We start from the raw sequence: 26498 nt of genomic DNA, 5'->3' as shown, positions 1-26498 counted from the left end.
ATTAACCCTTAGGCTTAGATCCTTCTCACTTACCCACTTCGCCTCATAGGCCTAGAGCGGTCATCTGCCCGCTCTCCGTTAGTGCGCTTAGACTACTTAGTAAATGTCAAGAAACTCTAGCTGATCAAAATCGGCAGCCCTTAATGTACCATCCGTGCAGTATTGGAACATAAAACATAAAAAGCTGTCATACTCCGCTTCCTCAAAACAAAACGTCGCCTCTGGGAAATGAGGCCCTTTGTTTTCCTGCTTTAATTGGAAATGACTTGCGGATACACTGGTGCACGTATTTTTTTGTTCCACCTCCAGGTGAGCATACCGAAAATTAATTAATTACTTGGCTGATTCATTAGCTGACCACGGAAATCTTGGTGATATTGTTCGCCGGCTTTCCCGCGAGAGTTTATTGCCAGATGACCAGGCAGAAAGGACATCGGAAAACGAGACAGAAAAAAAAAAGATACTGGAGGGACGTTAGTGAATACGCGCATCCTGTGCATACATTTATCTTGTTACTTATAATGGTGACGCATATCTTTGTTCTCAGAAAATAAGAAAGAAAACACGTGTTGAACTCTAGTCTTCTAAAATGCAGTAAATCTGTACGTATATTTGTACGTACAAGTCAATGTTGTTGTGTCGTACATTCTGCCTCCTCTGTTCTCACATTACGTGCGCTCGCATTTCTAGTGGAAGACTACGTTTTCTTCCTTGTTATTGTTTTACACAACGGCTACCAGGTCCCATCGTACATTGTACTCAGTTAACTATGTTCGGGGGTGCCCGACTCCTTCTTCTCTTCCCCTCTTTCTAATTTTACTACCCTGCTTCCTTCCCCTAGTGCAGGGTAGGCAACCAGAACTACATCTGGTCAATCTCCCTGCCTTTCTATGTAACCTTTCTCTCTCCCTCATCCACGATTCTTTCGTCTGCTGTGCATACTGTCAACAGAACAAAGACAAGGCGACTCGATCATCAGCGGTTGACGTCAGATCCCACGAACCCCAAATTGATCTGAAATTGTCAAAGAAGGCATTTTCTTCAAACGTAAGCGAAAGAAAAGGAGTATGTTCAGCCTGAATTAAAGAGCCTGTACATGCTTGATTTCATCGCTAAGCAGCGTCATCTTCTGCCTCCCTCACGGCCAGTGTCGTCAGCCACGTTGTCCCTTACGCGCATGCGCAGTGCGGAAAGAGTACATAGCTTCGCGTCGTCTACCACTTTTATACATCACCATGGATAAGACTATCGTCTGTCTTAGCCTGCACGTCCTGTTATTGGCGTTGTTATTCGTGTTTTTTTTTTTACACACGTACCAACCGGCCGTGGTTAGCACTTTATTCACGATAGATAATGCAAAGCGAAAAGAAAAAGAAGCACATTTAAATGGATAGAGATCGGAATTAACCAAGCATTGTGATGCTACGACCGACTACCGGTATGTACAGAGTTGAGCATAAAGGGCACGGACACAAGAAAGTACGATGGGACAAACGATGGTGCCTGTGTCCTTCATGCGCTACTATGCGCATACATACGACATACCAACAGGCCCAAATAGGTACCTTAGTGACAAATACCATTCTTTTTGTGCAAGCGGTGGTCGATGAACTACGTGGTTTGTGTCCGATACTCGCGGCATCATTTACCGCGATTTTTATATGAAACACATCGTCAAACTTCAACATGCACTTCGTTGTCAACAGTGTCAAACCTAGTAAGGAGCAACACGGTGGAAGAAAACAGCTTCCAGCCGGAAATCCAGCGCCGAGGATTAAGTTACGTCAGCAGCATTTCGAAGGTTTTTCCCTATTCAGCTTCAGAAAAAAAAAAGAAAAAAAAACTGCATCCTGGAGTTTTAGACCGAATTATCAGGGCTGTCAAACCGTTACTTCTTTTTTTTTTAATGACTGCTAGTATTTCGTTCGCTATATACAGGGCTGAATGGTTAAGAGAGAGATAATAACCGTCGTTTATAGATAAGAAGCGTCGCAGACGAGGAAATAATGACATTGAACGTTATGCAAAACGCGAAACAAATGCTGTAGAGATTATGTACGGGTCAAATGAGTGGCTCACCGGCTTTTCCCACGGAGTTCAGTACGCTGTCGTGCTGTGTAGATAAACAGAGCGACAAGGGAGAAAACGTGAGCGACGGAACAACGTCAGCAACTGTACACCAGCTGTTACATGCCGCGCTCGTGTGCCCACTACAATACCAGGAACCGCATGTACACGGCATTCGCGAGTCAGCCGAGCATTTCGCACCACGCACGAACAGTCAAGAGCCTCTCTGATGTAAGCTGCCCATCGGATGGGAACCGTTCTCTCATGACAGATGCGGCGACAATATAGTGCTGTTGACATCGCCGAAAGCGCATGTGTTCTTGTCAGGTCCGTTAAGAATGGTCGCGCGGCTCAGCACTGCCTTTCTTCTGCAGATCGATGAGCTAGGCCGAGGGAGCCAGTTGAAGTTTACGTGGAAATTGCAATTTCGTCAGAACAACTTCGTCTCGTGGTGGTGGGGTATGGTTAAACTTTATTCAGGTCCTTCGGAACGCGCGTCAGCACGTAGAGGGCCGCTCCCCCGTCGGCACGTGATCGGTATTTTATAACTGGGCGGCCTAAAATTTCACAGCATGCGCTCGTATCTTGAAACAAAAGCAGCGGGAAGATTCAGTCACGAGAAGCTCGATTCTGGAGAAATATTGATGTTGCAAACTTTCTGTGTCGAGTTGACATAGTATACGTACGTGTTACGGGGATTTGATAGCAGTCTTTAAATAGAGATATTGCAATGACCTAGTTACTGAATATTTGCCTTATTCGATATGTTGTGGGCTATAATGATTAGGTTTTAATATACTGAGGTTTACGAACTTACATGAAGTGTGAGCACATGACGCACCTTTTTGATGAGCAAATCAAGGTACTTCGCGAAATGTTCTGTGGAGATTGATGGCGGATTTTCATTTGCTGCCTTTTCTAAGGCCCTCTCCACCCACTCCACAGAGCGATCGTAGAAACCGTTGTGCGCGGCCACTTGGCCCATGAAGATGCAGTCCCGTGCTGCGAGCGAAAACATAGGTGTTGTTAATTCACTAGTCTACATATTTTGTCACGTTCTTGATGTTACGCTATCGGAAGGGCGAAGTTGTGTTCCCACCACAGTTGTTACAGCGACGCGCGTTGTGCATGCGTATCACAAACGAGTCTTCACGCAATTACGTAAGCAAACATGGCTCATTAAGAGAACGCCTGTCGCTCATGGGGTTTCGACTCATGATCTGTGTTAAAGCCATATAGATCTAGGGATTTCAATTTATGCTTGTATATAGCCTTAAAAGTGACGTAAACACACGGAGGCAGCTCGCAGGACTGCCGCTGAGTAACACGAGTCAAATAAAAGAGGGCCGCATATTAAATGCACAAAACGACCAGTTGCGGTTGCGTACGCACACACCTAGCATTTTAAAACAAAAGTCTTTAACTCAAAAAGGGAAATAAGAATACTGACACGAAATTATCAAAGTCCTTAGTGACGTCGAACGACTCAACAATCTGGCGTGCCTTTTGATTTCTATCTTGAGTTCGGCATATAGATAGCTACTAATACGTAGTTTCAGTAGTTTCCAATGAGGAAAATTGACTAAACCTTGCGCGCAATACAGAGGCTTTCTATTACTGTGCCTTTCTGACCAACGCGCTTATAATAATAATAATAATAATAATAATAATAATAATAATAATAATAATAATAATAATAATAATAATAATAATAATAATAATAATAATAATAATAATAATAATAATAATAATAATAATAATAATAATAATAATAATAATAATTTTTTCGTGCGTCTCATGCACACGCACTTAGAATAATTGGCCGCTTTTCCCTGGCTACCAATGAATGCATGGATAGCTGGCTCGCAATGTTTGCTCCAAACTTTATTCGTTCTTCAATTACAGACAGGCGTTGGCTACGTTGATGCGATATTTTCCAAGGTTTGACGGCTACTCCCGCGAACGAACACCGCGTTGAAATGGCAAATGGCGTCATGTGACTCGTTATCGCTGACGAAGCGCCTCCGAGCTACGAAGCTCAGTGAATCATTTCTAAAGGTTCGGCGACGAAGCGCGCCCTTCCCGTCCTGGGTTCGATCACCGGACAAGGACGAGTTCTCTTTCAACTCCGAAACTTTTATTTTATTTTTCAGAGAAAGCCGCACAGGTTTCCATTGTAGCTTCGCATCTAGTCGGGCGGTTGCACAAAAGTGCCGTTCCATGAACCTTACTTCACATTGCGGGCTTCCGCATGACTGGTTTGCCATATTTTGTGCAGGTTTTTGTGAAGTTCATCCCCCTCATCGGCCGCGGTCTCACCTGTGAGAGAAATGCGACCGGGCACAGTGCGGTTTCGTGGGCCCGAGGTGATGGTCAGGTGACCGTCGACGAGGTTGGTCATGTTCAGAAGGTACGTGTCTTGGAGACGCGCGAGCGAGAGGGCGATGCCGTTGAAGTCGTCATCCCACGGCAGCAGTCTGCTGGCACGCATCTCGGTTATGTCGGGCCGAGGGTCTGGGTGCGGAGAGTACAGGGAACGAAACAGAGATACGAGAGCATTCAAAACGCAGGGAGGCAGGACAAGCGTTGTACGTAAATGACTGTTAGATATTTTGCCCAAAGTGGACGCCGAAAGTGATTGCACAATTACAAATGCTTTGAAAATACTGGAGTTAGAGTAGCCTCTCCACTCTAAACAAGGTGCTTATGCAGTCGATGCGCACGGCTCTAAACACACGCGTGAACGTGCGCGCACACACATACACACAGCAGAAAAAAGGCTGAAGGCTCTAATAAATTTCAAACACACCAAGAATATCAGGAAGTGATGCGAGAATTCGAACCTCGTCATCACTGCTGCAAGAAAAACATGAAAAAGTTCAGAAATTTATGAAACATGGCATGGGGTTCCAGCTTGCTTAGACAAAGCTGCAAGAATGCTAGGTCTTCACTGCTGTAAGCGAGATCACGTAAGTTATCCATTTTGAGGATCATTAAAATTATGTTTTGCTGCACTGACGGGCAGCAGGTTCCTCACCTGATGCGTGCAGTTCGTTTATCTGAGACTCGATGGAGCCCAGGTCAACGACCATCCTCTTCATCAGGTGGAAGGCATGGACAGGGTGCTTCATGTAGTCAGCGACCTCGGAATCAGTTTCCAGGTCATAATAAGGCTGTCTCGTCTCCACAAAGCTGCGCGCGCAACGTATTCATGCTTTGAACGGAAAAAACGCCGCGAGAGCAGAGCGTTTTCAGCTAGACTAAAAGAAAAAGACACGAAAGTATGTTTGCTCTATTACTTTTCTCATATGTACTGGTAAGCGGAAAACACGGGTTGTGGATAGCGATGTCCCACGGGAACAAGAAAACAGTGAGGCTATCATACTCTTGAAGTATGCAACATGAACTCCAAGTTTAAATTACCTAGGGCAGAGGATTCCAAACTCTGCTGTTCTACCATCCATTAATGCAAGTGACCTGTGGGACTTGATCAACGCAATTCCACTCAACAAACCGGCAGGCTATGACCGAATAAGAGTGCGAGATATAAAGTGCCATTTCTATCATCTGCAGAACGTACTCCTGTTTCTCTTAAACGGATGTTTCGAAACAGGTATAATCCCGCAGGGCTTAAAGACATCAGTAATTAGACCAATTTATAAGAAAGGTAGTAAATTAGATAAGAATAACTATAGACCAATTGCAATAATGAATGTGTTAGCGCATGTAATGGAGAAATTTATTTACACTTACATGGTATCCTTTTGCGATAAATCTGATATTATAAGTCCCTCCCAATACGGTTTTAGGCGTAGGTTAAGTACAGTCGATCTGCTTGAAGAATGTAACGATTATATATGTAAAAATATTGATCAAAATAATATTCTGCTTGGCCTTTTCTTAGATCTGACAAGAGCTTTTGAAACCATAGAACACAACATCATGATGTACAAACTAGAAAGTATTGGTTTCCGAGGTCCTTATTCGAAATTCTTTTCCAATTATTTTTCAAACCGTATGCATGTAGTTTCTATAAAAAATACATATAGTAATTTTACATCAGTTAAATATGGTGTACCTCAAGGATCGGTCTTGGGACCTCTTTTATTCAACATTTACGTAAATGACATTGCCAGTATACAACTGAACGCTGCAATATTTCAATACGCTGATGACACTGCACTACTTATATCACACGAATCGTATTCTGCAGCCGTAAAACTACTTCAAGAAGACGCAACACGTGTGATTGATTGGTTAAATGCTAATCAAATATATTTAAACAAAGACAAAACCACCATGATATGTTTCAGAAATCTTCATAAGACTGTTAGCCTAGACCTGTCCATTCAATTACATGGTTCTCAGTGTTTAAAATGCTCTTGCCTGTCTCTACCGCTATCCTCTTCTGCTAAGTACCTTGGTCTTCATTTTGACGGCCGTATGTTGTGGGATGTCCATATTGACTACATAATGAAGCGTTTACGAACGGTAGCAGCTCAGTTATACACGCTTAAATTTAACACGCCTGTTAAGTTGCGAAGGTTAGTTTTTAAAGCTCTAGGCCAGTCTCTGCTCAGATATGGTATTTCAGTTTTTGGTTCCTGCTCACAAACGAAGGTAGATCGAGTGGATAAGCTATTGCATAGGATAGCTGCGAGCATACTGTATGGTACCGCTTACGATTGTTCAGACAATGACGTGAGAAGTAATATTGCAGGTGTTGAGTCCTTTTCGGATCTGTTTGTACAAGTGATACTTCTTCGTAATATTTTCTCGAATCGCCACAAAATAATACAGAGTAAACCTAAAATGCTAAGAAAAACATGCCTTTATCAGTTACCGCGTATATATATGAACTATGGTAAAAAGTGTCGAGAATATTACGTTCCTTCTTATTTTAACCGGTTGCCGAAAGAAATAATTCAACAGCATTCTCAAAAAGAAGCCAAACAACAAATTAAAGCATGGTTACTTCATCCTCAAAATACTTGACAGGTATTGTGTGCTTATGTTTTTTAAACACTTCCTATCATTATTTACACTTTTGTCTTGTAAACAAAAAGATTGTGATCTTTTTTATTTATGTGTTTCCCAAAGAAATAGAGGGAAATTTTATTTTTCAAATTAGTTTTCCTGTTCAGTGTTCTCTTTAAACTGTTGAGATATGTAACATATACGTCATACTTCTTTTGCTAGCAGCGAGCAAGCACCTCATGTCTGCCGTGACCCGCCCACAAGCGACTTGCGCTTATGCGGGCACGATATGTGTAATAAGCTGTGAACTGCTGAAATAAATATGTATGTATGTATGTATGTATGTATGTATGTATGTATGTATGTATGTATGTATGTATGTATGTATGTATGTATGTATGTATGTATGTATGTATGTATGTATGTATGTATGTATGTATGTATGTATGTATGTATGTATGTATGTATGTATGTATGTATGTATGTATGTATGTATGTATGTATGTATGTATGTATGTATGTATGTATGTATGTATGTATGTATGTATGTATGTATGTATGTATGTATGTATGTATGTATGTATGTATGTATGTATGTATGTATGTATGTATGTATGTATGAAAGGATTCGTCAACTCTATAGTAAGTTGAGCTCCTTGTGAACAAGGTGAATGTGGCCAATTATGCAAACAATTGCAATTAATGTTATATATCTATATATAAGCAAAATTGCAGCGCCGTGGTTTTAAAGCGCATCCGTGTTAGAGAAACGGAAGGCGATAAAAGCGTACGTGGCCATGATACGCACACGACAAACTGCCTTAAAATATTTAGACTTGAGGGAAAACGTCGTTAACAAACGATAACACACCAATCAGCACTCGAACACGACGAGAGACATTATTGAGACGTGGAAAATTCCCTTGAAGTAAGTGTGGTTTGCGAGACAAATGCTTGTAAGTATTGAACCTTTTAAAAGATGAGGGGAAATATGCGCTCACCGAGAGGGCAGCGTCCGCACGAGACCACCTCCAGGCACCTTACTGAGACGTGGAGGGCTTTGCGGCCGGAAACAAAGCCTCCCTTCTCCGTCGGCCAACATACATAACAACTGCTTCTACAAGTTCTCTCTCTTTGAAGCTTTCAAGTTCTATTCAACTCCTACATTAATGACTGCTCGGTAATCAGCGGCAGATGTGTGCCATGTGACTTCGAGAGCACCGGCGGACGCTCGACCAGTGCAATTGGTGTTGGGAGAGAAGGGATCGCCCCGAGATCACCTGAAATCTCTGAAGAAGGCGTGTGAAACGTCTCGGGCATGCGCATATATTCTCTGTGCACTCCACACCGCTGTCCTGTTTATTGGCCAGCGCATGCGAGTTTTATAAGTCGAGACCGCGCAACGCATTAGCGACGCATTCTCGGCGTTGTCCGGAGCTTGACGTCGACGTGCAACAAAACATCGCATTCGACCGTGCTCTTCACGTGGCGAAATGGTGCATTCGCGATTCCGGTGTATTCGGCAACTGCACGGGACGCAGTTGAGGCAGAGTCGCAACGGGATTTTCTTGTAGGGTAAATTTCGCTGACGCCGGGACACGGTTCGCTAAAATGACGTCACAAATGTGCTCTCTATATGGTTCTCAGTTTTAGGCGATTTGGGTGCCGCCGTTGTCGTGAACATGGGGGAGGGGCGGTTCACGGGGAGACATGCGGTATGCCTTAAGAAAACGATAACCGCCGTGGTTGCTCAGTGGCTATGGTGTTGGGCTGCTGAGCACGAGGTCGCGGGATCGAATCCCGGCCACGGCGGCCGCATTTCGATGGGGGCGAAATGCGAAAACACCCGTGTGCTTAGATTTAGGTGCACGTTAAAGAACCCCAGGTGGTCAAAATTTCCGGAGTCCTCCACTACGGCGTGCCTCATAATCAGAAAGTGGTTTTGGCACGTAAAACCCCAAATATTATTATTATTATTATTAAGAAAACGATCATAGCATGTGCCTGTCTTTGAAAAAATGACCTTTAAGATGAACAGCCTCTAACACTAACCAAAGTGACATCTCTATCCACGAAACAAAACAAAACAACAACAAAAACAACGAAAGGCAAGGGAAACCACAGTGTTCCCGACAGTGCCAGAATTCGAATCTAGCACCTTCCACATAGGATGAGAATTTCGAGTTATAGGATATCTTCTCAGTGCCCTCTTGTGTACATTTCTTGCTTCTCACACTCAGTACCTAATGTCACTAGTGCAGCTCTTACAAAGGGTTCCATTCAAGTGCCACGCCTTTAAATATCTCATAACAATGGTTCCATGCGCACTTTTCTGGTTAGATTCCTCCGGCATTACGCGTTATTTGCTCTAATTGCGTTTAACCTGTGGTGCATAAAGTTAGACCTCGATCAGGTCCAATGAAAATTGTTCTAAAGACTCTTATATGTCCAGTGATATATGCTGCATAAAGTTCGTTTCGCATGCTGCAAATTTTGTACGATTCCGCCCGCAGCAGACATAACAGAACCGGTTTTGCGCGGCCGCTGTGGTGGAGCGGCGGAATTCGGACTTGCTGCAAAATGGTACAATGTGGACTTGGTGGCCCTGCGTTTGACGAATGGCGGTGTGGCGGCGCTGTATGGAGTGAGTGTTGCGACGTATGCCAGCGGGCGGTGGGGCAGTTTCTTGCTGCTGGAAAAGTGGCGATTAGTCCTGGTCACTGGGTCGGGCAGACGCTCGGAATCGCGACACGTCGGGCAAACGCTTCGCGACAGCGCGCCATCATTGATGATCTGAGCCTTTCGCATAGCCGAGTTGAAGCACGGGAAACACGCTTCAAAGGGTGTCTATAGTGTAACGAGAAGGGGACTGGCTGACAAACAAGTAAAAACGAATGCGCTCCTCAACCGTAACAATGTTTAAGCCGCTATTGGACGAAATAAATCCCACCTCATGTGCTGAACCCTAACGACACAACTGTATGTAATGTCATTCGGGTTCGTAGGCCGAAGTGTGCGCCGACGCATTCTGTAAGGAGGCCGTACGGTGGAGCAACAAATGCCACCGGCTTGGGCTACACGGGGGCGAGCAAAGGCAGAGGGATAGCAGGAAGAAGAGAATTTATGGTTAATATGGTTCGTTTTATATAACGACTTGACGTAATCGGACCTCACCACAATAACCAAACTAGTGGTACAAAACAAGGCGGCTGGGCTCACCGCATCATGTTGCTCCCGATATCGCAGCGTGTCTACAAGCTCTGAGAGAAACGCCTAAAATACTGTCACCCAAAATGCGCAGAAAGGACGGCCACTTGTCATTCTTTCGTGCCTTCATTGTAGCACAGCAAATGATCATTTGCTCAAATCCACATTCATCAGGCAACTCAAGCTTCCGAGCTCGTTAGACCCAAATTAAAGCCAATTTTTGCCCAACAAATATGTTCTAACAGTCTCTCTTTCCCTTGTCGATAAAGGAATGTAATTCTTTACGAGTGAACGTAGTAACTCTAACAGAGTCATCCACTTGCCAAAAATTATTGCTAACATATTTAGGAACAGTTCACGGCTTTTGAAATGTTCGGCTAAATGTGCTCTGTTCTGCTTTGTTACAAAAATATGCCGCTTCTTGGTAAATTAGTTTTTTGTTTCTTCGGTTTACTTACATGGTTGCCCAAATTGATAGGTATAATTTGTATTGTTTGCTTTTTACTCATCAACTGATTGTCATTTGTTCTCTCTGCCTTCCCACCTTATATATTGCCATACAGCGCCCTTATGGCATTTAAATTATTAAACTTAAGAAACAAGAAGACACAGGCTGTTACATAGGATGGCCGATAGAGGCGTACATAACTGTGACTTAGAAACCAAAACTGGCGCAGAACCAACGACACAGCACGGAGCTCACCTGATGATGTTCGAGCGTAGCGTTTTGAGGCGCTCCGCGTATTCCAGAAGCATGAGACTGACTTCTTCCTCCTGGTCGACCAGGTCCAAGAGGTTGGCAACCGAGGAGTAAAAGTCTCGCTGGTGCTGTCCTGCACTGGCCAACGGCAGAGTCAGTAAAACTGCGATGACCATCAGAACACCCGCAGCACGAGGTCTGCTGTGAAAAAAGACAAAAGGCAAACGGGCGTTACAGTTCGCAGAAGGTGTCAAAACCAGGTCGAGCAACGCATAGTTCTAGTCGATAGGAGAGAGATGCAAATGAGAGGAAGGCAGGGAGGTTAACCAGACTTAAAACGTCCGGTTTGCTACCCTGCACTAGGGGAAGGGAAAGGGGAAGTAAAGACGGAAAGAAGAGCGTAACAAAAATAAAAGCAAAAAAAAAAGATGAAAAGGGACGAAATGGGGTCATTACAGTCTTTCTAAAAGGTCACTGTCACGTAGAAAAGTCAACAGAGCCTTGACCGACTTTTGCTGCGACGACAGTTCACGTCGGCATTCCAAAACTGACTGTTCTGAAAGTGGCCTGTCGTCAAGGCGTGCCAACGCGGTCGCTAGTGACAGCCGGTGCGCGCTGTATACGAGATTCACGCATGGATCTGCTATTCACGACGCAAGAGCTTGACGCGGCGCTCGCCCTATGTAATCGGTCGTCGTCGCCTGGTCCGGATGGCATATCTTACCGCATGCTATGTCACCTTGGTGAACGGGCACGAAGAGCACTCCTTAATATCTATAACGAGTCCTGGCAGGAGAGCAAAATTCCCCAAGATTGGAAGATCAGCCGCCTGGTACCGCTTCTTAATAGTCGATAAGATATAAAAGCACTCCCACATGTGACAACATTGCCAAGCATGTCAGCGTTATCCGCAGTCAATGAAAACAGTAATCTTGTTTTGAAACAAAGAAGAAAATACGTAGACACCTTAATATGGCAACAATTCGTAATCGGAAGGCAGGATGTGCGACAGGATACTAAAGTTGTCTTCAGTTGCTGAAAACAATAAGGAGGGTAATTTTTCCGTAGCTATGCCTTTTGTAGGCTGTGTGCTGTAGTTGGGGATCCTTCTTGATTTATTTACAAGCCACTTGTTGGCTGATGATGAACCTAGTGCATTGTCTGTCCTGCATAAGTTTTTCCGTAACAATCTTTTAAGTTGTGCACCAGCATTTCCGTTTGTGTATTTTTTGGCTTGTGTGCATCTTTGCGCTTCATGTTGGCAAGCGTAAATGCCATCACCATATAGCTGAGATGGTTGGATCGGAATCGATTAATTAAAGAGTACGTTTGTTGATTGTAATGTCTGCAGAACGAACCAGTCAGTCGTAGGGTTTACGGCCCACTGTTTTCTTTCACTACACGCACTCAAAGCGGTCCTTTGTTACGTGTTAAAGGAGGAGGCCGATGAGCTACGCGGGAGTTTCTAGCCTTGCAAAGTTATGCGGGCATGAAACTGCTACGCCCGAGTGTCTTATTTTAATGTGCGATGATAAACGTGCGATCAATTCAAACGGCAGCGTGTGCAGGTTTAACGCTACAGAGACAGATGAATGTGATTACAACGAACGGATATAAAGTGCTGCTGCCCAATCAAGTTCACCCGTAGCTATGTAGGCCTGCACAGGGCCTTAGATTGGTAGGGGAGGAGGGGGGCAAGCTATCTGGCAGTACCCCTTTGCTTTTTCTTCTCCATATGAAGGCACCACCGTTCATTTTTAGATCACATGAAAATACACGTCTTTGCGAGTACATAGCCTGCAAAAATATTGGTGAGCGATTGCGAGTGAGTGAGTTTCCACGCGTTCTGCCGAGCTATGAACAATAAAGTCAGACTTGGTGTTTGATGAAATAGAAATGCTAAAAACTGGTGCATCACTAATCGTATTACAAAGCCTGCCGGAGACGTCCTTGAGTTCAAAACTTACTTCATGTAGGAGGTTCTCGCGCTGAAGTACGCCACAATGTTATGTTCGACTCTCTGCCAAGAAACGCTGCTCAGTAAATGGACCTACAATGTGCGGCATCTCCAATTTTTTTTCCCATTGCAAACAATATTTCAAAACACGCGCACATCTTGGTCACGTAATTCGATGTCTCAGAGCTGAAGGTTGCTAGCGCCATCTGAGGCAAAGCGTATATACCAAGTGCAGCTAGTTGCAGCCTCCGAGATCAGCTAACGACAACGCCGTGGCGACCAATCACTTTTGAAGCGTTTCGAAATCAACGCTTATCGCTTGAAATGCACCGGACAAAAACCTCTAGTCAAGAACTCATTTTTTTTTTTAAACCTCATTGCCTTTGGGAGTGAGCCGACATGCAAAGTCCTGCAGAGGCTCCCTAGCCTTTGGATGCAGGGTGCCGCCGTCTTTCGGTGCTGGCGCAAACGAAGCACACCACCAGTCGCATAGGCAGGCGTAGAGACTCAAAGATTGTCGGCGAAGCGCACACCAAGAGACATCGCGGCCGAACAATTGTAGCTGCATTGGCCCCGTACGTTGGAAAACTATAATTAGTAGTTTACAAATTATCAATTATAACTTTTATTTAAATGATGAGAGAAAGAAGATTCTGCTGAGTGCTGTAGCACAAAAACTGTAATTCACAGAAGAAATGCCAGTATTTCAAGCAATCCAACTGTGCCATATTGGGAGGTTATAATTGTGTATATTGTGAAAGCGTGTTGCGCAGTGTTCGTCGGTGTTGCTATCGTTTATATTTCTTCCGTGCTGTGCTTCGTTTCTTACATGTTATCGTCCCGGTGGTATTGTGCCGTGCATATGACTCAGTGTTCGTATCGTCTCTTGTTGAAATAAACTTTTTCTAAACACCAAAGAACGGATAAACCAGTTTATCAATGATTGAGTGTAGCTAAACAACCGGGACTTCACGAACTACTAGCAAAAATCAGGAAGGAACTGAGGTTCCACCTGGAGAGGGAGAGACGTTAATTGGGGTACATTCCAATTCTCCCAAACATGGTGCCGACCCATGATAATTTTCTCCCAGCGACAAGGAAAGATAGTTGTGGAGTTCTGAAGAACTCGATCGCCACTTACAAAGGTGCTGGTAGCGCGCTCAAATGCGGTGCTATGGCACCGAAAGCCGCTCTCGCCAGAGTACGGTGGCTTGATCCCGTTCTGAACATGACCCCCGCCCCGAACACCAAATCTCCTTTACCCATACGGTGCTGGAGACCTTGCTTGAGGCGGTTGTACGGATGATGATGGTCGGCTGAGATCCGAACTCTCAATAGGGGACAGCACTTTTTGAGCTGCCCTCTCTTCCATCTGACAAAGCAAGGGGGGTGAGGCGAGGGAGGAGGGGTGTTATTCTCCGGTGGCGGCCAAGGTGTCTAGATTCCTCCTCGCCCTCTGCTTCGTACAGAGTGGAGACATTGCGGCGTCTACTACGGCGTTGCCCATGCGCATCGCAGACGCCGTAGTAGAAGCCTTCGGCGGACTCCGTAGGGACGCGTTGCCGGCGCTCGTGTGTCTTGAAAGTAATCTGTGACGTAGCCAAAAACCGCGCCATCGCGGGGCTCATGTTCAAAGCGATCTGCAATGTTTGCAGAGTGCGCGTTGTGCCGGTAGCTTCGTATGCGCGTTTCGACGTTTCGTTCTCGTTGAAGTGACAGACGCACGGAAGTCAACTGACTCGCGGCTGCTGCCGCGATTCCTAACTCCAGTGTTCTTACAGACTGTTTCCGCTGTCATTGAGCGCGATGTGTTCATGCTTACCTGTGCGCGCGTGATACCGGGCTGGTTAATTTAGTTGAAACACGTTGACGGGTTTGAATCCTTGATACAATGGGTAAGCGCGACTGAACAAGCACGTAGAAAGACGCAGACACGCAAATGCAGCGCTGTCTCTGTGTGCCTGTTTCTTTCTACGTCCTCGATGAGTGACGCTTACACATTCTATAACTGTTTATTTAGTTCGTAAGCGAATGTTTACATGCTTATACGGCTGATAAAACCACTATTCTTACTTCGTACAGCTATCCCCTAATGTGCTATTGCAATCGGTGCTTCGCCTTTGGGGTCGAACTGTGAGTTTTTTGCAAGCCTCAGGGAAAGCCCGGAAACTGCTGACGAAGTAACTTGAGGTAAAACGCAAGAGAGCACGTAGGACGACAGAAGGGGACGAAGACACAGCGCTGTGTCTCCGTCCCCTTCTGCTGCCCTACGTGCTCTCTCGCGCTTTACTTCAAGTTATGCAACATCAACTAGCCCACCAGTCTGTTCTTTTGTACTGACGAAGAAATAACGTGCTCATCATTTCGGTAACATTAATGTCTTCCATAAACTGTGTCGTTCAATTAGCAAAAAATTATTAAAGGGCAACACCGTGAAGGGCAGATAATCTTCATCGGGCACAATCAAACGTCGTCAACTCATTGCAATAAATAGCATGCATGAAAAATCGCTGCCCAAGCACTACGTACAGACGGTTAACCAGTGAAGCTGAAGCCTGCGGCTACGGTGCTTATCACTGGTTTAATCCCGACGGTTCATTACACGACGGCTTCGTAGGTTGCCCGATCGTCGGTACGCAATTGCATGTATGCGCTCGGCTGTACGAGCCTGTTCTTCTGGCAGGGCTGCAGTCTCGGCACCGCGTGGACGAGCTCGTTCCCAGTTCTGCTCCCGGCATTGCTGATCGAAAGCTGCCTGCTCCTTAGAAGCACGTATGAAGCGTGGCCTACCTAGCCGGAGAGAAACTGTTGCGCGCGCTCTCGGCTATGACGGAGAGCAACGACGTCGCTACTGGCGCAGCCAATCGCGCGCCTCTCTTTCTCTATTTTTTCACGCATGCGCATAGTGTTGCGCCCTAGGAGTATTCGGCGTACAGGTGACAGACGGACGGTCGAATCGGATAGCCATGTATAGCTTCGCTGTAAAAAACATGACGGAGAATTGGAATCCTGAACAGCGAATCTGTTATTTACAAGTCCGGATACTCACGACACAATGATAATCTTTGCTCTTGCTTTCTAATTTTCTCGCGAAGGATTTTGGTATTCCAGCGACGACACCACACCGTAAACGAGAGCGCGCTCATAAGTGCGATCGCTTTATAGGACTGAGGAGGAGGGTCACGTGATAAAAGAAGCCTAAAAGGCAGAGTGGTGCAAGGCTAGAATCAACAGCGGAGCTTGTGATCATCTAGCGTTTACGCGGCTTGCCTAATTTGTTTCTAGGTTTTGCGAGGTTGTGTTAGGCTTTGCTAAACTTGTTGTCTCGGTGGGCGTGATGCTGGAAGTTTTCGAGCAGTCACAGGCCGGGATCGCTCTCTTGGCGACGTCGAGCGCTCAGGCGCCTACTCACGCGTTCCGTGGACTGAAACTGGGGAACCTCGACTCAGCGTCGCCTCTCCACAGCCGCAGCTTCGGCGCGGCGTTCCGGACCAGCTCCGCTTCTCGCATCGCTTCTCCGTACGCATCGCTTCTCGCTTGCCAGTACGGCGCTCTTCCTGGTAAGCCGCTTCTTCTTCGGGCGTCCGGACTTTCTTCGGTCTTCCCATCACAGCAGCACGCACGCACGGAGTAGAGGAGGCGAGAGGTATGTCTGTTCCTAGCTTTTAGTCGCCTTTGACGTCACGACTCCACCCTACACTCCTGGGGTTCGCGGAGGTTACGTGGTTCGGCGCTCTCGCAGGTTGTTGCTAGGCAACTTGAGGTGGCGCACAGCTGGACTGAGTTTTCTGGTAACGCTCCACGGCGGAAATAAAAGCTTAAACAGCTACGCTGTTAATAAAGCCGCATCGATTAAAACCTATCATAAACCAAGCATACTGGGCCGAGTGCGCCGAGAGCAGCGGATACTGAGAGTTCACGTGATGGGCCGACTTTTGTAGAGAGAGGAGGGAGAAAAGGCCAAGAATACGGCTTTACGCGCATTTGGCTTGTGAATGCTCGCTGCGGCAAGTCATGCTGCCACCTTTACTGCTCCCATGACCGAGGATTTTCGGCGCCAAGTTCAGCGAAAATGCCTTAGCATCTTTCGCAAATGGTATTGCAAATTATAAATTTATTTCGTCTTTCGACAGTGTCGTATCGGGAAGATAACTTTGTCTAAAGGCGTATAGTGCACCTCCCATGGAGAAAGGTCAGAGTTAGGAGCGAGCATTACGTGACGCAGCGAGCCTTGGCAAGCGAACACTCCATGAAGCCAGTTCATTTGCTCAGTGGCAGCTCAACACGTGACCTCTTGCGTTGACATCACAGAGCAAGAATCGAGATTTGCTGAGACGCTTGGCTCCCAGTAGATATGCCAGTAGAGTTTATTCGGTGCGCGCTTGTTCGGCTGCACTGTCGTGGCTCTGCCTGCACAGCGGGAACACTGAAACCAACCTCGCATTCTGACGTGCAATTACGTGTTGGGCCGACAGGTGTGGCTTCAATCGCGTTGCGCTATTCTCCCTGCCAGCTTTTTCCTTCCTCCACGCTTTGCAGCAAGTATGGCTTAACTTCGCGGCGGCGATTTCCCACTTTTCTTTTTAAGTTCGCTATATCTCCTTTAGCGTCGACAGCTGCAGAAAAGGCGCGGGCTTCTATGAGAGAGGACAAGTACACTCTTTTACTGGAGTTTGGGGCAACCCAGCCCGCACACGCGTCAGGTGCGTACCGCAGGCAAGAACAACGAAGCCCAGCTATATGAAGTGGAGCTCGTGTTACGTGGCTCCTTCGCTTCGTTAGCTAATGCGATGTCTCAATCGTTTTGTTTTTCAGAATTCTGCTCTTCCTATATTACTGTTTATGTGCTTCAGAGGTTGACAGTCACTTTGCGCTAAAGAGGATGAAGGCGAAGCATGCGCACTAACGAGACATTAACACCAGAGGTCGTGCGTTACAGTGCTTTAATTGAGTTCGCCAAAACAAAAGCGGTGGCGTCGACTCTCACTAAAGGTCCTGGGTGCGAATGCCTTGATTAACTCTATCTTAATTAACTTTGCCTGAACACCAAAGATCGTTAGTTCGACTCCCACCAACGGTCGTGGGTTTCGGTGCCACGCTTTGATGGCTCGCAATTTTGGTATCCCAATTTCCAGTTGCCTTAGTGACCTTCTTACCAAGTCTTACCAACTTTTGAGCATTTCCTTATGTTACGGAAGGTAGAAGACACATGATACAGTTGAAGGTGGAGCAGCGCCGGCGAAGGTATACCGGCGCTGATGGCAAAGCCGCGTTCCTTTGTGGCGTGGGCATTGCACTCATATGCCGCAAAAGATAACAAAGAAATCAATTTAGTACAATATTTACACACAAAAAGCCAAACCGGAGACAAACAAAACAATCTGCGCGGTAAGTCTCCTCAGACAACGTCAGGGTTTAAGGTCTTCACAAATATGGCGCGAATTTTTCAGCGAAAATCCAACGGCAATGTTATAGGCGACAGCTAATAGCAATCCTCGTTCTGAGCTACCTTTTGTCAAGATTGCTTGGGAAATCTCTTCGACAGATTGGGAAATCTTGGGAAATCCGTTCTACCTTGTGGTTATAAGCACAATGTGGAAGATGTCCTTGGGCGAAAAGAATAAAGCTGTTAAAGAGGTACTCTTCTTTGTTCGTTCCAATAAAACGCAGCGTGGTTTAAGCTCTTTATTAACGTGCCAAGGCGAAAACCTCCTAGTTAAAGAAATAATAAACATCACTTCTGGATGGCGATACTAGCAGCACTTAAACATGCGCGAAGCCTCACGTGAAATAGATCCAGAAACATGAACTGCGTGACAGCTGGTATGAAAATTTAACGGCCGCACAAACCGAACAAAATCACTCCTAGTAAACTTCAGCAGCTTCGTCACACCACACGATGCGTTCGTACAGTCGTGCGTCCTAGCTAGAGCAGCACGGTAAAGAAGCTGCAAGCGGCATTCAGAACCTGAGCGAAATGCATGTATTCCGTATACCGCACTGCGGACAAGCAGAGCCAAAAGATGGGTAGGCCGGGATCAACTTCGTAAACGTGATTGAGTGCAACAAAAACTGAAATGAAAAGAGAAAACCCTCACGGGAAGAAGAAATTTCCTGCGGAATGGCGGTGAACCATTGCAGCCATTGCTCCCTCCATTGGAACTCCGTTGGGAAAGACTAGAACCGTGTCGCCGCGGTGAGTTTTTCCAGATATTTGTGAACCCCACTGCGCAAGAATGCTTCTCGGACATTGCTTGAAGCTTTGGCCGCCGCACACATGCGACAGGTGTTGCTTATGTCACTCCAAAAAAAAAAAAAACCTGAATCAAAGAGAGAACAGGAGTAACGACGCAGAACACTTTGGCGGGTGTCTGCTTCCTTTCCCGAGTGCACTTACGAAGGCTGCCACCAGTGGCGCGTCCGTCGGTGGGCAGTGCGCGCATAGGGCGCCAGCTTTAGGAACAAATAAAAAAATTGTAGAAATAAACTTTAAAGAAATGCGGGAAAGAACTAAGTTTGGAGCCATTGAGTTTGTCCCGTTCGTGTTGTTGGGCAGATAACCTCGCATGCGGCTTTGACAGCTATCGTAACTTTAGATCAACGTCAACTATTCTGAACAATAACGTACTGTGCAAAATACGATAAGAAGGGTGGAAATGCACGAAGAAAATCAAATATGTCTAATTTTTCACAAGTAATTGCCTGTCCGTTTTAGTTGTAGTCAGTGTGTAGAAGGAATCAGTTTTGCCAAAATTCATGTCTGTTTTGCAGTCATTGCTGACCGCTTTTATTTCTTTTGCTCTTTCAGGGCTAGTATCTCGTTCCTGATTATTGTTACACTCGTGCGTTAAGTTAGCAGTTGAAGTGGAAATAGCAGCAAACTTCTTGGGTTTCTTCCGAAGAAGTTTTAAAGGTAATTTCTTCTCTTAATGTTACTGGACCTGGCCTAGATTCTATTCAGCCTTCTAGAATAAAACTGGTTGCGGCAGACATATCATTTGTTTTTGCAGATATCGTTAACAAAATTTTTAGCACAGGCATATTTCCTGATTTGATGAAACATGGTAAAGTAATCCCTGTGTTCAAAAAGGGTTCTCGGGAAAACATTAATAACTACCGCCCAATTTGCATTTTGCCGTTTTTTAGTAAGGCCATTGAAAAACTTATTTACACTCGTCTAATGCACTATCTCAATAAATTTAATCTTCTTTTCCCTTTCCAATTTGGTTTTAGGCCGAATTATTCGACGGAATTGGCATTAATTAACTTCACGGATAACATTAAACGCTTTATTGACGAAGGGTTTGCTGCAGGAGCCATATTCATCGATCTAACAAAAGCCTTTGACACTCTAGATCATTCTATTCTTCTGTATAAGCTCGAATCTTTCGGTATTACTGGCCCACCTTTAAATCTTATTCGTAGCTACTTGTCTAACAGGCCTCAAGTAGTGTATCTTAATAGCCAATTCTCTTCTACTAAAGTAATTAACTGTGGCGTTCCCCAAGGCTCTATACTAGGCCCATTGTTGTTTTTATTATTTATAAATGATCTACCTAATGTACTTACCAATTGTAACTGTTTGTTATATGCTGATGACACTACCATCTGCTCATCACAGAAATCACTTACCGCACTTCAAGACACACTTAACACTGATCTTAACAATGTGTATTCCTGGTGCACTGATAATAAACTTCAAATCAATTCTTTAAAAACAACCTTTGTAGTATTTCATAATCCACAAACGCCGATTCCTTCTCCTATAACTGTCTCGTTAAGTACTTATATACCGACATCTGATACTGTTAAATTTCTGGGTATTACTCTCGACAAACACCTTAAGTTCAATAGCCATATCAACTTGCTAATGAAAAAGGTTTCATTTGGCATCCGCATTATCATTAAAACACGCGCATTCTTCAACCCTCATATTATTAGATCGTTGTATCATGCTTATATTAACAGTCATATATGATACTGTTTATCTTCATGGGGTAATACATATGCCATTCATCTCAAACCACTTCAACGTCTTCAAAATCAGGCAATAAAATTAATCACCTTTAGCTCATTCCGCTGCCATTCTTTACCTATCTATCACGTCTTAACGTTTTACCCATTCAACAGCTGTTCTATCATAAGTTGTTACTCATTACATTTCGTCTCTTTCATCGTGAAATAACCTTAGACAGTCTTCCTTTTGATAACCTCATGAACAAAAATAATACTAGGTTTTCAGAACGCAATAACCTTCTATTACCTAAAATCAGATCTAACTATGGTAAATTTACACTTCGTTCCTATGGTATTTCACTTTGGAATCGCATCCCTGTTAATATTAAGTCATCTCTTTCATTGCAGTTTTTTTAAACACAATATGAAAAGAATACTGTTAGCAGAACCATCTTTTCATTTGTCATAAATACATTTTCATATTTATTACATTTTCTTTACATTACTTCTATTATTGTATCGTTAGGCTTCATATTTCTGTAAAACACTTTGTATTTTTCTTTGTTCGTAATATGCAGAAGAGCCCAAATTTTTGTTAGATTACTAGATATTCCTGTTTTTAATACGCTGTTTTTAATATATATCTAATTGTCTTCTATTTATTTGCACTTGTTCATTACGAATTGTATTTCTTAACCCGTTCTTTTTTCTTTTGTTTTGTTTGTTTGTTCGCCCTGTACTTGCTGCTCTAATACTCTTATGCTCCCACTAATGATAGGAGGTCCCCCTGGCGGTTTCTCACTCTGGGACCTCTTGATGCTGTATATAATATGTAAGCCCGTTTCTTGTACATGCAATAACAATAAACTTGAACTTGAACTTCAATTATTGAGGAAACTGCAAATAATCGTGACCAAATTGCACGTGCTTTCAACTAACATTTTCAATGCATTTTTACTAGAGATGACATCGAACGTCCTCCATTCCTGGCATATCATGTGCATTCTGTGATCACATTACATGTGTCGCTCGACCAAGTTTTGAACTTAGCCTTAAAACTCGGTAGTAAGAAGTGCAAGGATTCTGCTGTCATTTGCAATGTTTTCCTTGTTCATTACTCCATTTGGCTAAGTCGTTATCTCAGTTATACTTAACAAGTCATTACCAAGTGCTCCCGTACCTTCTGCGTGACAATGGGCTAAAGTTCTACCTTTATACAAGTCTGTTAACAAGCAGATGTTAACTTACAATCGATCTCCCTAGTCCCTGACTCTTGCAAAACTATACTAAAACATATAATTTATGGGCATGTCATGACGCACCTGGAATCTGACAACATACTAAGAAATTGTAAAAACTGCTTTCCTCGTGGTCTCAGTAATTTGACACAACTGGTTGAATTCACTCACGACATTCCTAAATTTTGAGATCTTGAGATAAAGGCTGACGCAATTTCCATGGATTTGTCCAACGCATTCGGCTCAAACTGCTTCACCTTAAATAATCCGGAACTTATTGGATAGATAGCCACCTTTCTTTATGAGTGCGCTCAATAGGTGTCCTGCAGAGCTTATAACTTCGCTGTTGCTCATGTGTCATCTGGTGCACCGCTGGAAACGGTCCTCGGCCCTTCTTTTTCCGCTGCACATTAATCACTTACCACAGAATATAACTGCTAACATAAGTATCTAATCTGGTGACTGCGAGATATACCACGAAATTACCTCTTCTGAAGAGCATGTTTCTCTGAACGATACATTCTGACACTTTCGCTCATGGTGTGGCACCTGACAAATGAGGGTTGACTTCAACAAAACTGTCTTTATGTTAGTTACTATGACGTTTAGCTGCTTCTGTTTGCTCGCACTGCTTCAATGATTTCCTGCGGCTAAAGGCTCTTTATTATAAGTATTTTCACTCCTCTTCCCTAATAATTTATCTTGGATCAAGCCCGTCGAAGTAATGTACATTAAATCAATAAAACTTAGATACCCTCAACGCACACTTCGTGTCGCCCTTTAAGGAACTAAACTGCTAACATACAAAATATTAATACAAGTCCTGGAATATGCATAGGTAGTCCGGAACCATTTTCAGAAAAAAATTATAATAATAAGATGGAGTCTACTCATGAACCAGTTGTACGTTGTTTATGTTTTATCTGCCTTTGATGTGATAGCGTTTTCATCTTCCTCTAACGCTTCTAGTCTGATCCTAAACCCTCTGTGAGCACGTCGCCATACTGAAAGCCAAAGGTTTCTGCTCACCCTGATTAATTCGTCCTGCTGTACCCTCTTAGTAAAATGTATTGAATTCACTGAACCTACCTGTACTCGGAGGCCTTTAGCGTTTGAACGTAGAACGTTAACAATAGAATAACGGCATGCTTTGCCTGGAGATGTTCGATCATCGCCAGTGACTAATGTTTTTTCTGCATATCATAGGTTTGTTCAATTCAGAAAAAGGTGAACGGCACTCCAAACGAAAAGGTGCGGGGGGTGCCAGTTATGGTGTTCCGGGCTGCACCCACTCGTTGCAGGGTTTAAGGGGGCACGGCACCGCGGCGGCACCTTGCCTCAAGCCTTGCCTTGCACCCCGTTCAATCGTGCACAGGGGTGCAGGGTGCACCGCTGCATCTCGGGGAATCGAAGGCCTAGGTGCAGTGCACCGTGAATAGGGGAAAAAGGTGCGTAGAAACTTGGCTGAATAGAATAGACCTCATGTGTGACGTTCTCCCCACTCCCGGAATAGCTATAGCAGGGCTTGCAGTGTGTAAAAAAATAAATAAATAGATCGATAAATCACAGTCGTGCGTCACCGTCGAAGAAGCAGAGAAGTCAAAGACCGCAGCAGTGCTGTAGACCGCAGTATGGCTACGTGAGCTTTTGCATTCCGCTGCCGGCGAAATGCATTCGCGGTGGCCGCGAACTGAACATGCGACATCGGTCTCAGCAGCGTAGTGTTATGCAGCTACTGAGCCACCATGGTGTGTGTGCTACCAATCAGGGTTAACAAATTGTGCCACACGCGTCGCCTATAGAAGCGCTTTTTATGGAGGGTCCTTCGTTTTCCGGTAAAACCCGGTAATTAGCGATGTTTTTTTTCACCTTGAACAAGTTTTACACAAAATTCCACCCTTTTGCGAAGCGTAAGGAATAATGCAGGTGTTGCAAAAGCCATGAAACAAACATTGCTCGCCTGAGCAGGAAGCCTGGGCATATCACGTTGCGAAAGGTTTATCGCCAAAGATTTTGGGCGGATGGGGGGGGGGGGGGAAGGGGTGCGACAATATGAGCAAGAAGTGAGCCGGGAAATTGCAGCGAAACTGCAATGATAAGGATTACAGCGAGCCTACAATCTATGGAGAATCGGCGCGGTTTTGCATTCCTGTAGGCAAAAAGCCGGCTTATTAAATCATTTATCGACTACGTCTCTTGCCGTATTATGTCTTACCTCACGGTGGATGTACATTCTTTAACGTATGAGTTTGAACATCTGCTAGAACGAAGCGCCCAGGGCAACATTCCCGTGCTGGACTGCTGGCAGGACGAGAGCACTTGCTTCTCCAGACTAGCAAACGCACCGATTGAATTGCATTGCAAATGGCAGCGGTATCCCTTGGAGGATGCCTTTACAACAGAAAATACAGGTATATTGGCCCGACAACTTTAGAGAAGACACAGAAGTATTCAAAATGCGAATGATGATGTACGTCAGCAAGGGCTTGTAAGATAAAGAAAAGCACCACATCTCTTGTGAAGCGCGCCCGTGTGAACTTCTATTTGTGCTTTTCCTTTTTTATAGTTTGCAAAATAGGTGCAGAGAACAAAGTAAAAGAAAAAAGCATGGCCAAGCATCTATGCAGTGTGCTTGTATTGTTTCGGGGTTTCCTTAAAAAGTGCAAATAATGCCTGTCATCAAAGGTTTGCATGTAGATAAGCTTTGCTAGCTTATATATATATATATATATATATATATATATATATATATATATATATATATATATATATATATATATATATATATATATATAGAAAAGCAAGTCTAGCAAGTCATATCTTACTGATATGACTTCCTAGCAGCTCTGATTTTATACGATGTTCCTGTAAGTGATTTCACTTGTTTAAATAAGACGTTCTTGCCGAAAAAAAAAACCACTGCTTCTATTAATTGTTAGCGAATACTCCCGGAAAAATCTACAATTTTGTCCTACCAGAAAACAAAACCCCCGATTTCTCCCTGGCTTTTTTCTCCTAAAAAAATATTACCGAAAAAAGAACGAATAAAACACATAAACAAAGGACCCCATTCACATGCTGTTTTCTTTACATATGAAAAAGGTCACATAAGGCGAATTAAGACGTTCTCGTCCTGGAATTTGTATTTGCAGTTATTTAGCGTTACTTTTGTCTATTTAACACAATTTTGGACCATTGCTGTTACTGTTATTCGATCCGTCTTATGCATTGGCCTGAGCGTAGAAATTTTAGTCTGACGCAAGATGTTCATTTCGTCCACGTTTCTGTTTTTCTAAAGCAGTGTGAACACCTGGTCAGGCTGAAGCTTAGCAACTTTTTCTGCTTGTCATGGCATCCTGTCTCTGTAGATAAGACACCCTAAAACAGAGTTCGAAAATTAATATTTGTCTTCAGATAGCATACCTCTGCACATACAGTGCGATCCGCTGGTGAAGTGAACACTTTAAAGCGAAGTATTCCAATTTAGGGCCTTCCATACCCACAAACACTGGCTGAAACTTTGTCCGTGTACTGCACAGGCGCACAGAAACGTGCCAGCGTCCCCAAGCACAAGTCATCTGCTGCAGAGTTTGGTGATTGTGGCGAGAAAGAAAATTTCTCATGTGGAATAGACTCGTACGTTATTTTTAATGGTAGACCACACTGTACATTGCACCTCGCAGAGACCCACACGAGGCACATAATTCATTAGGTCTCTAAACAGAAGCCCACGTTCAGAACCTGCTTGTTCATGCTGCGACTCACAAGAACATGACGTCAGAAAACGGGCCGAAGAAATAAAGAAGCAAAAGAAAGGTAAAGAAAAACATGAATAGTTCAAATATGAGACAACGTGCATTCAACAGCACTCCTTTCGGGCAGCCCAACGCTTTCTGAAGTGTACACACTACGCTGCCGAGCAAGAGGTAATGAAACAAAAATATAGGCATAGGAATGGAAGTTTCCCGTTTCTCACCTTTGCGTGGTCCACATAGTTACGACGATTGGTCCTTCACTTGCGTGCGTTTTAGTGTGGGCACTTCCTCCGGGTCCTTTGGTCGAAACTGGTGTACTTTCTCTGAAATTTTAATTTGGCGCCTCGAGTGAGTGTGTGGCACGGTTCCCGAGTCCTCGGCTATCCAAACTGGATTTGTTCCTTGTTTGAGCATGCCAGGTATTCTGACGCCGAAAGCCATAGCTGAATAGTTTCACAACTTCGTAGACTTGATAGTTACTTGAGTGAACAAAAGAAAGCACTCAGTCAAACCACATTCTCGTACGGTCAATAGCGGTACTTTGACTGAAGTACTTCGACAGAAGAACACATTGAAGAGAAGCTATATCGCTGAGGAAAGGTCACCTGTCAAATCTTCCTACAGCAGCAGCAGCAGTACAA

General features: G+C 44.3%; 1 protein-coding gene across 4 annotated transcripts in view; it reads right to left on the bottom strand.

The window, feature by feature from the left end:
• The window catches only part of LOC142557151 (prolyl 4-hydroxylase subunit alpha-2-like), a 59368-nt gene extending 33073 nt beyond the window's left edge, over positions 1–26295 (bottom strand). For 2 of the 4 annotated variants that reach the window (XM_075668803.1, XM_075668806.1), the window contains exons 1-6: positions 26079–26295; positions 10955–11152; positions 5105–5259; positions 4387–4581; positions 2909–3069; positions 2080–2113 (exon numbers count right to left, since the gene is read on the bottom strand). In XM_075668803.1, the coding sequence (XP_075524918.1) occupies positions 2080–2113; positions 2909–3069; positions 4387–4581; positions 5105–5259; positions 10955–11152; positions 26079–26095 (760 nt within the window). In that variant the 5' untranslated portion in view covers positions 26096–26295. The remainder of the gene's footprint in view (positions 1–2079; positions 2114–2908; positions 3070–4386; positions 4582–5104; positions 5260–10954; positions 11153–26078) is intronic. The other 2 variants (XM_075668805.1, XM_075668807.1) reach the window with 2 other exon arrangements.
• Between the last annotated feature and the right edge of the window lie 203 nt (positions 26296–26498).

The sequence above is a fragment of the Dermacentor variabilis genome, chromosome 9 (genome assembly GCF_050947875.1).
Source record: "Dermacentor variabilis isolate Ectoservices chromosome 9, ASM5094787v1, whole genome shotgun sequence".
Classification (NCBI taxonomy): Eukaryota; Metazoa; Arthropoda; class Arachnida; order Ixodida; family Ixodidae; genus Dermacentor; species Dermacentor variabilis.
The sequence above is the reverse complement of the archived record's forward strand: the minus strand, read 5'-3'. Positions and strand labels throughout refer to the sequence as shown.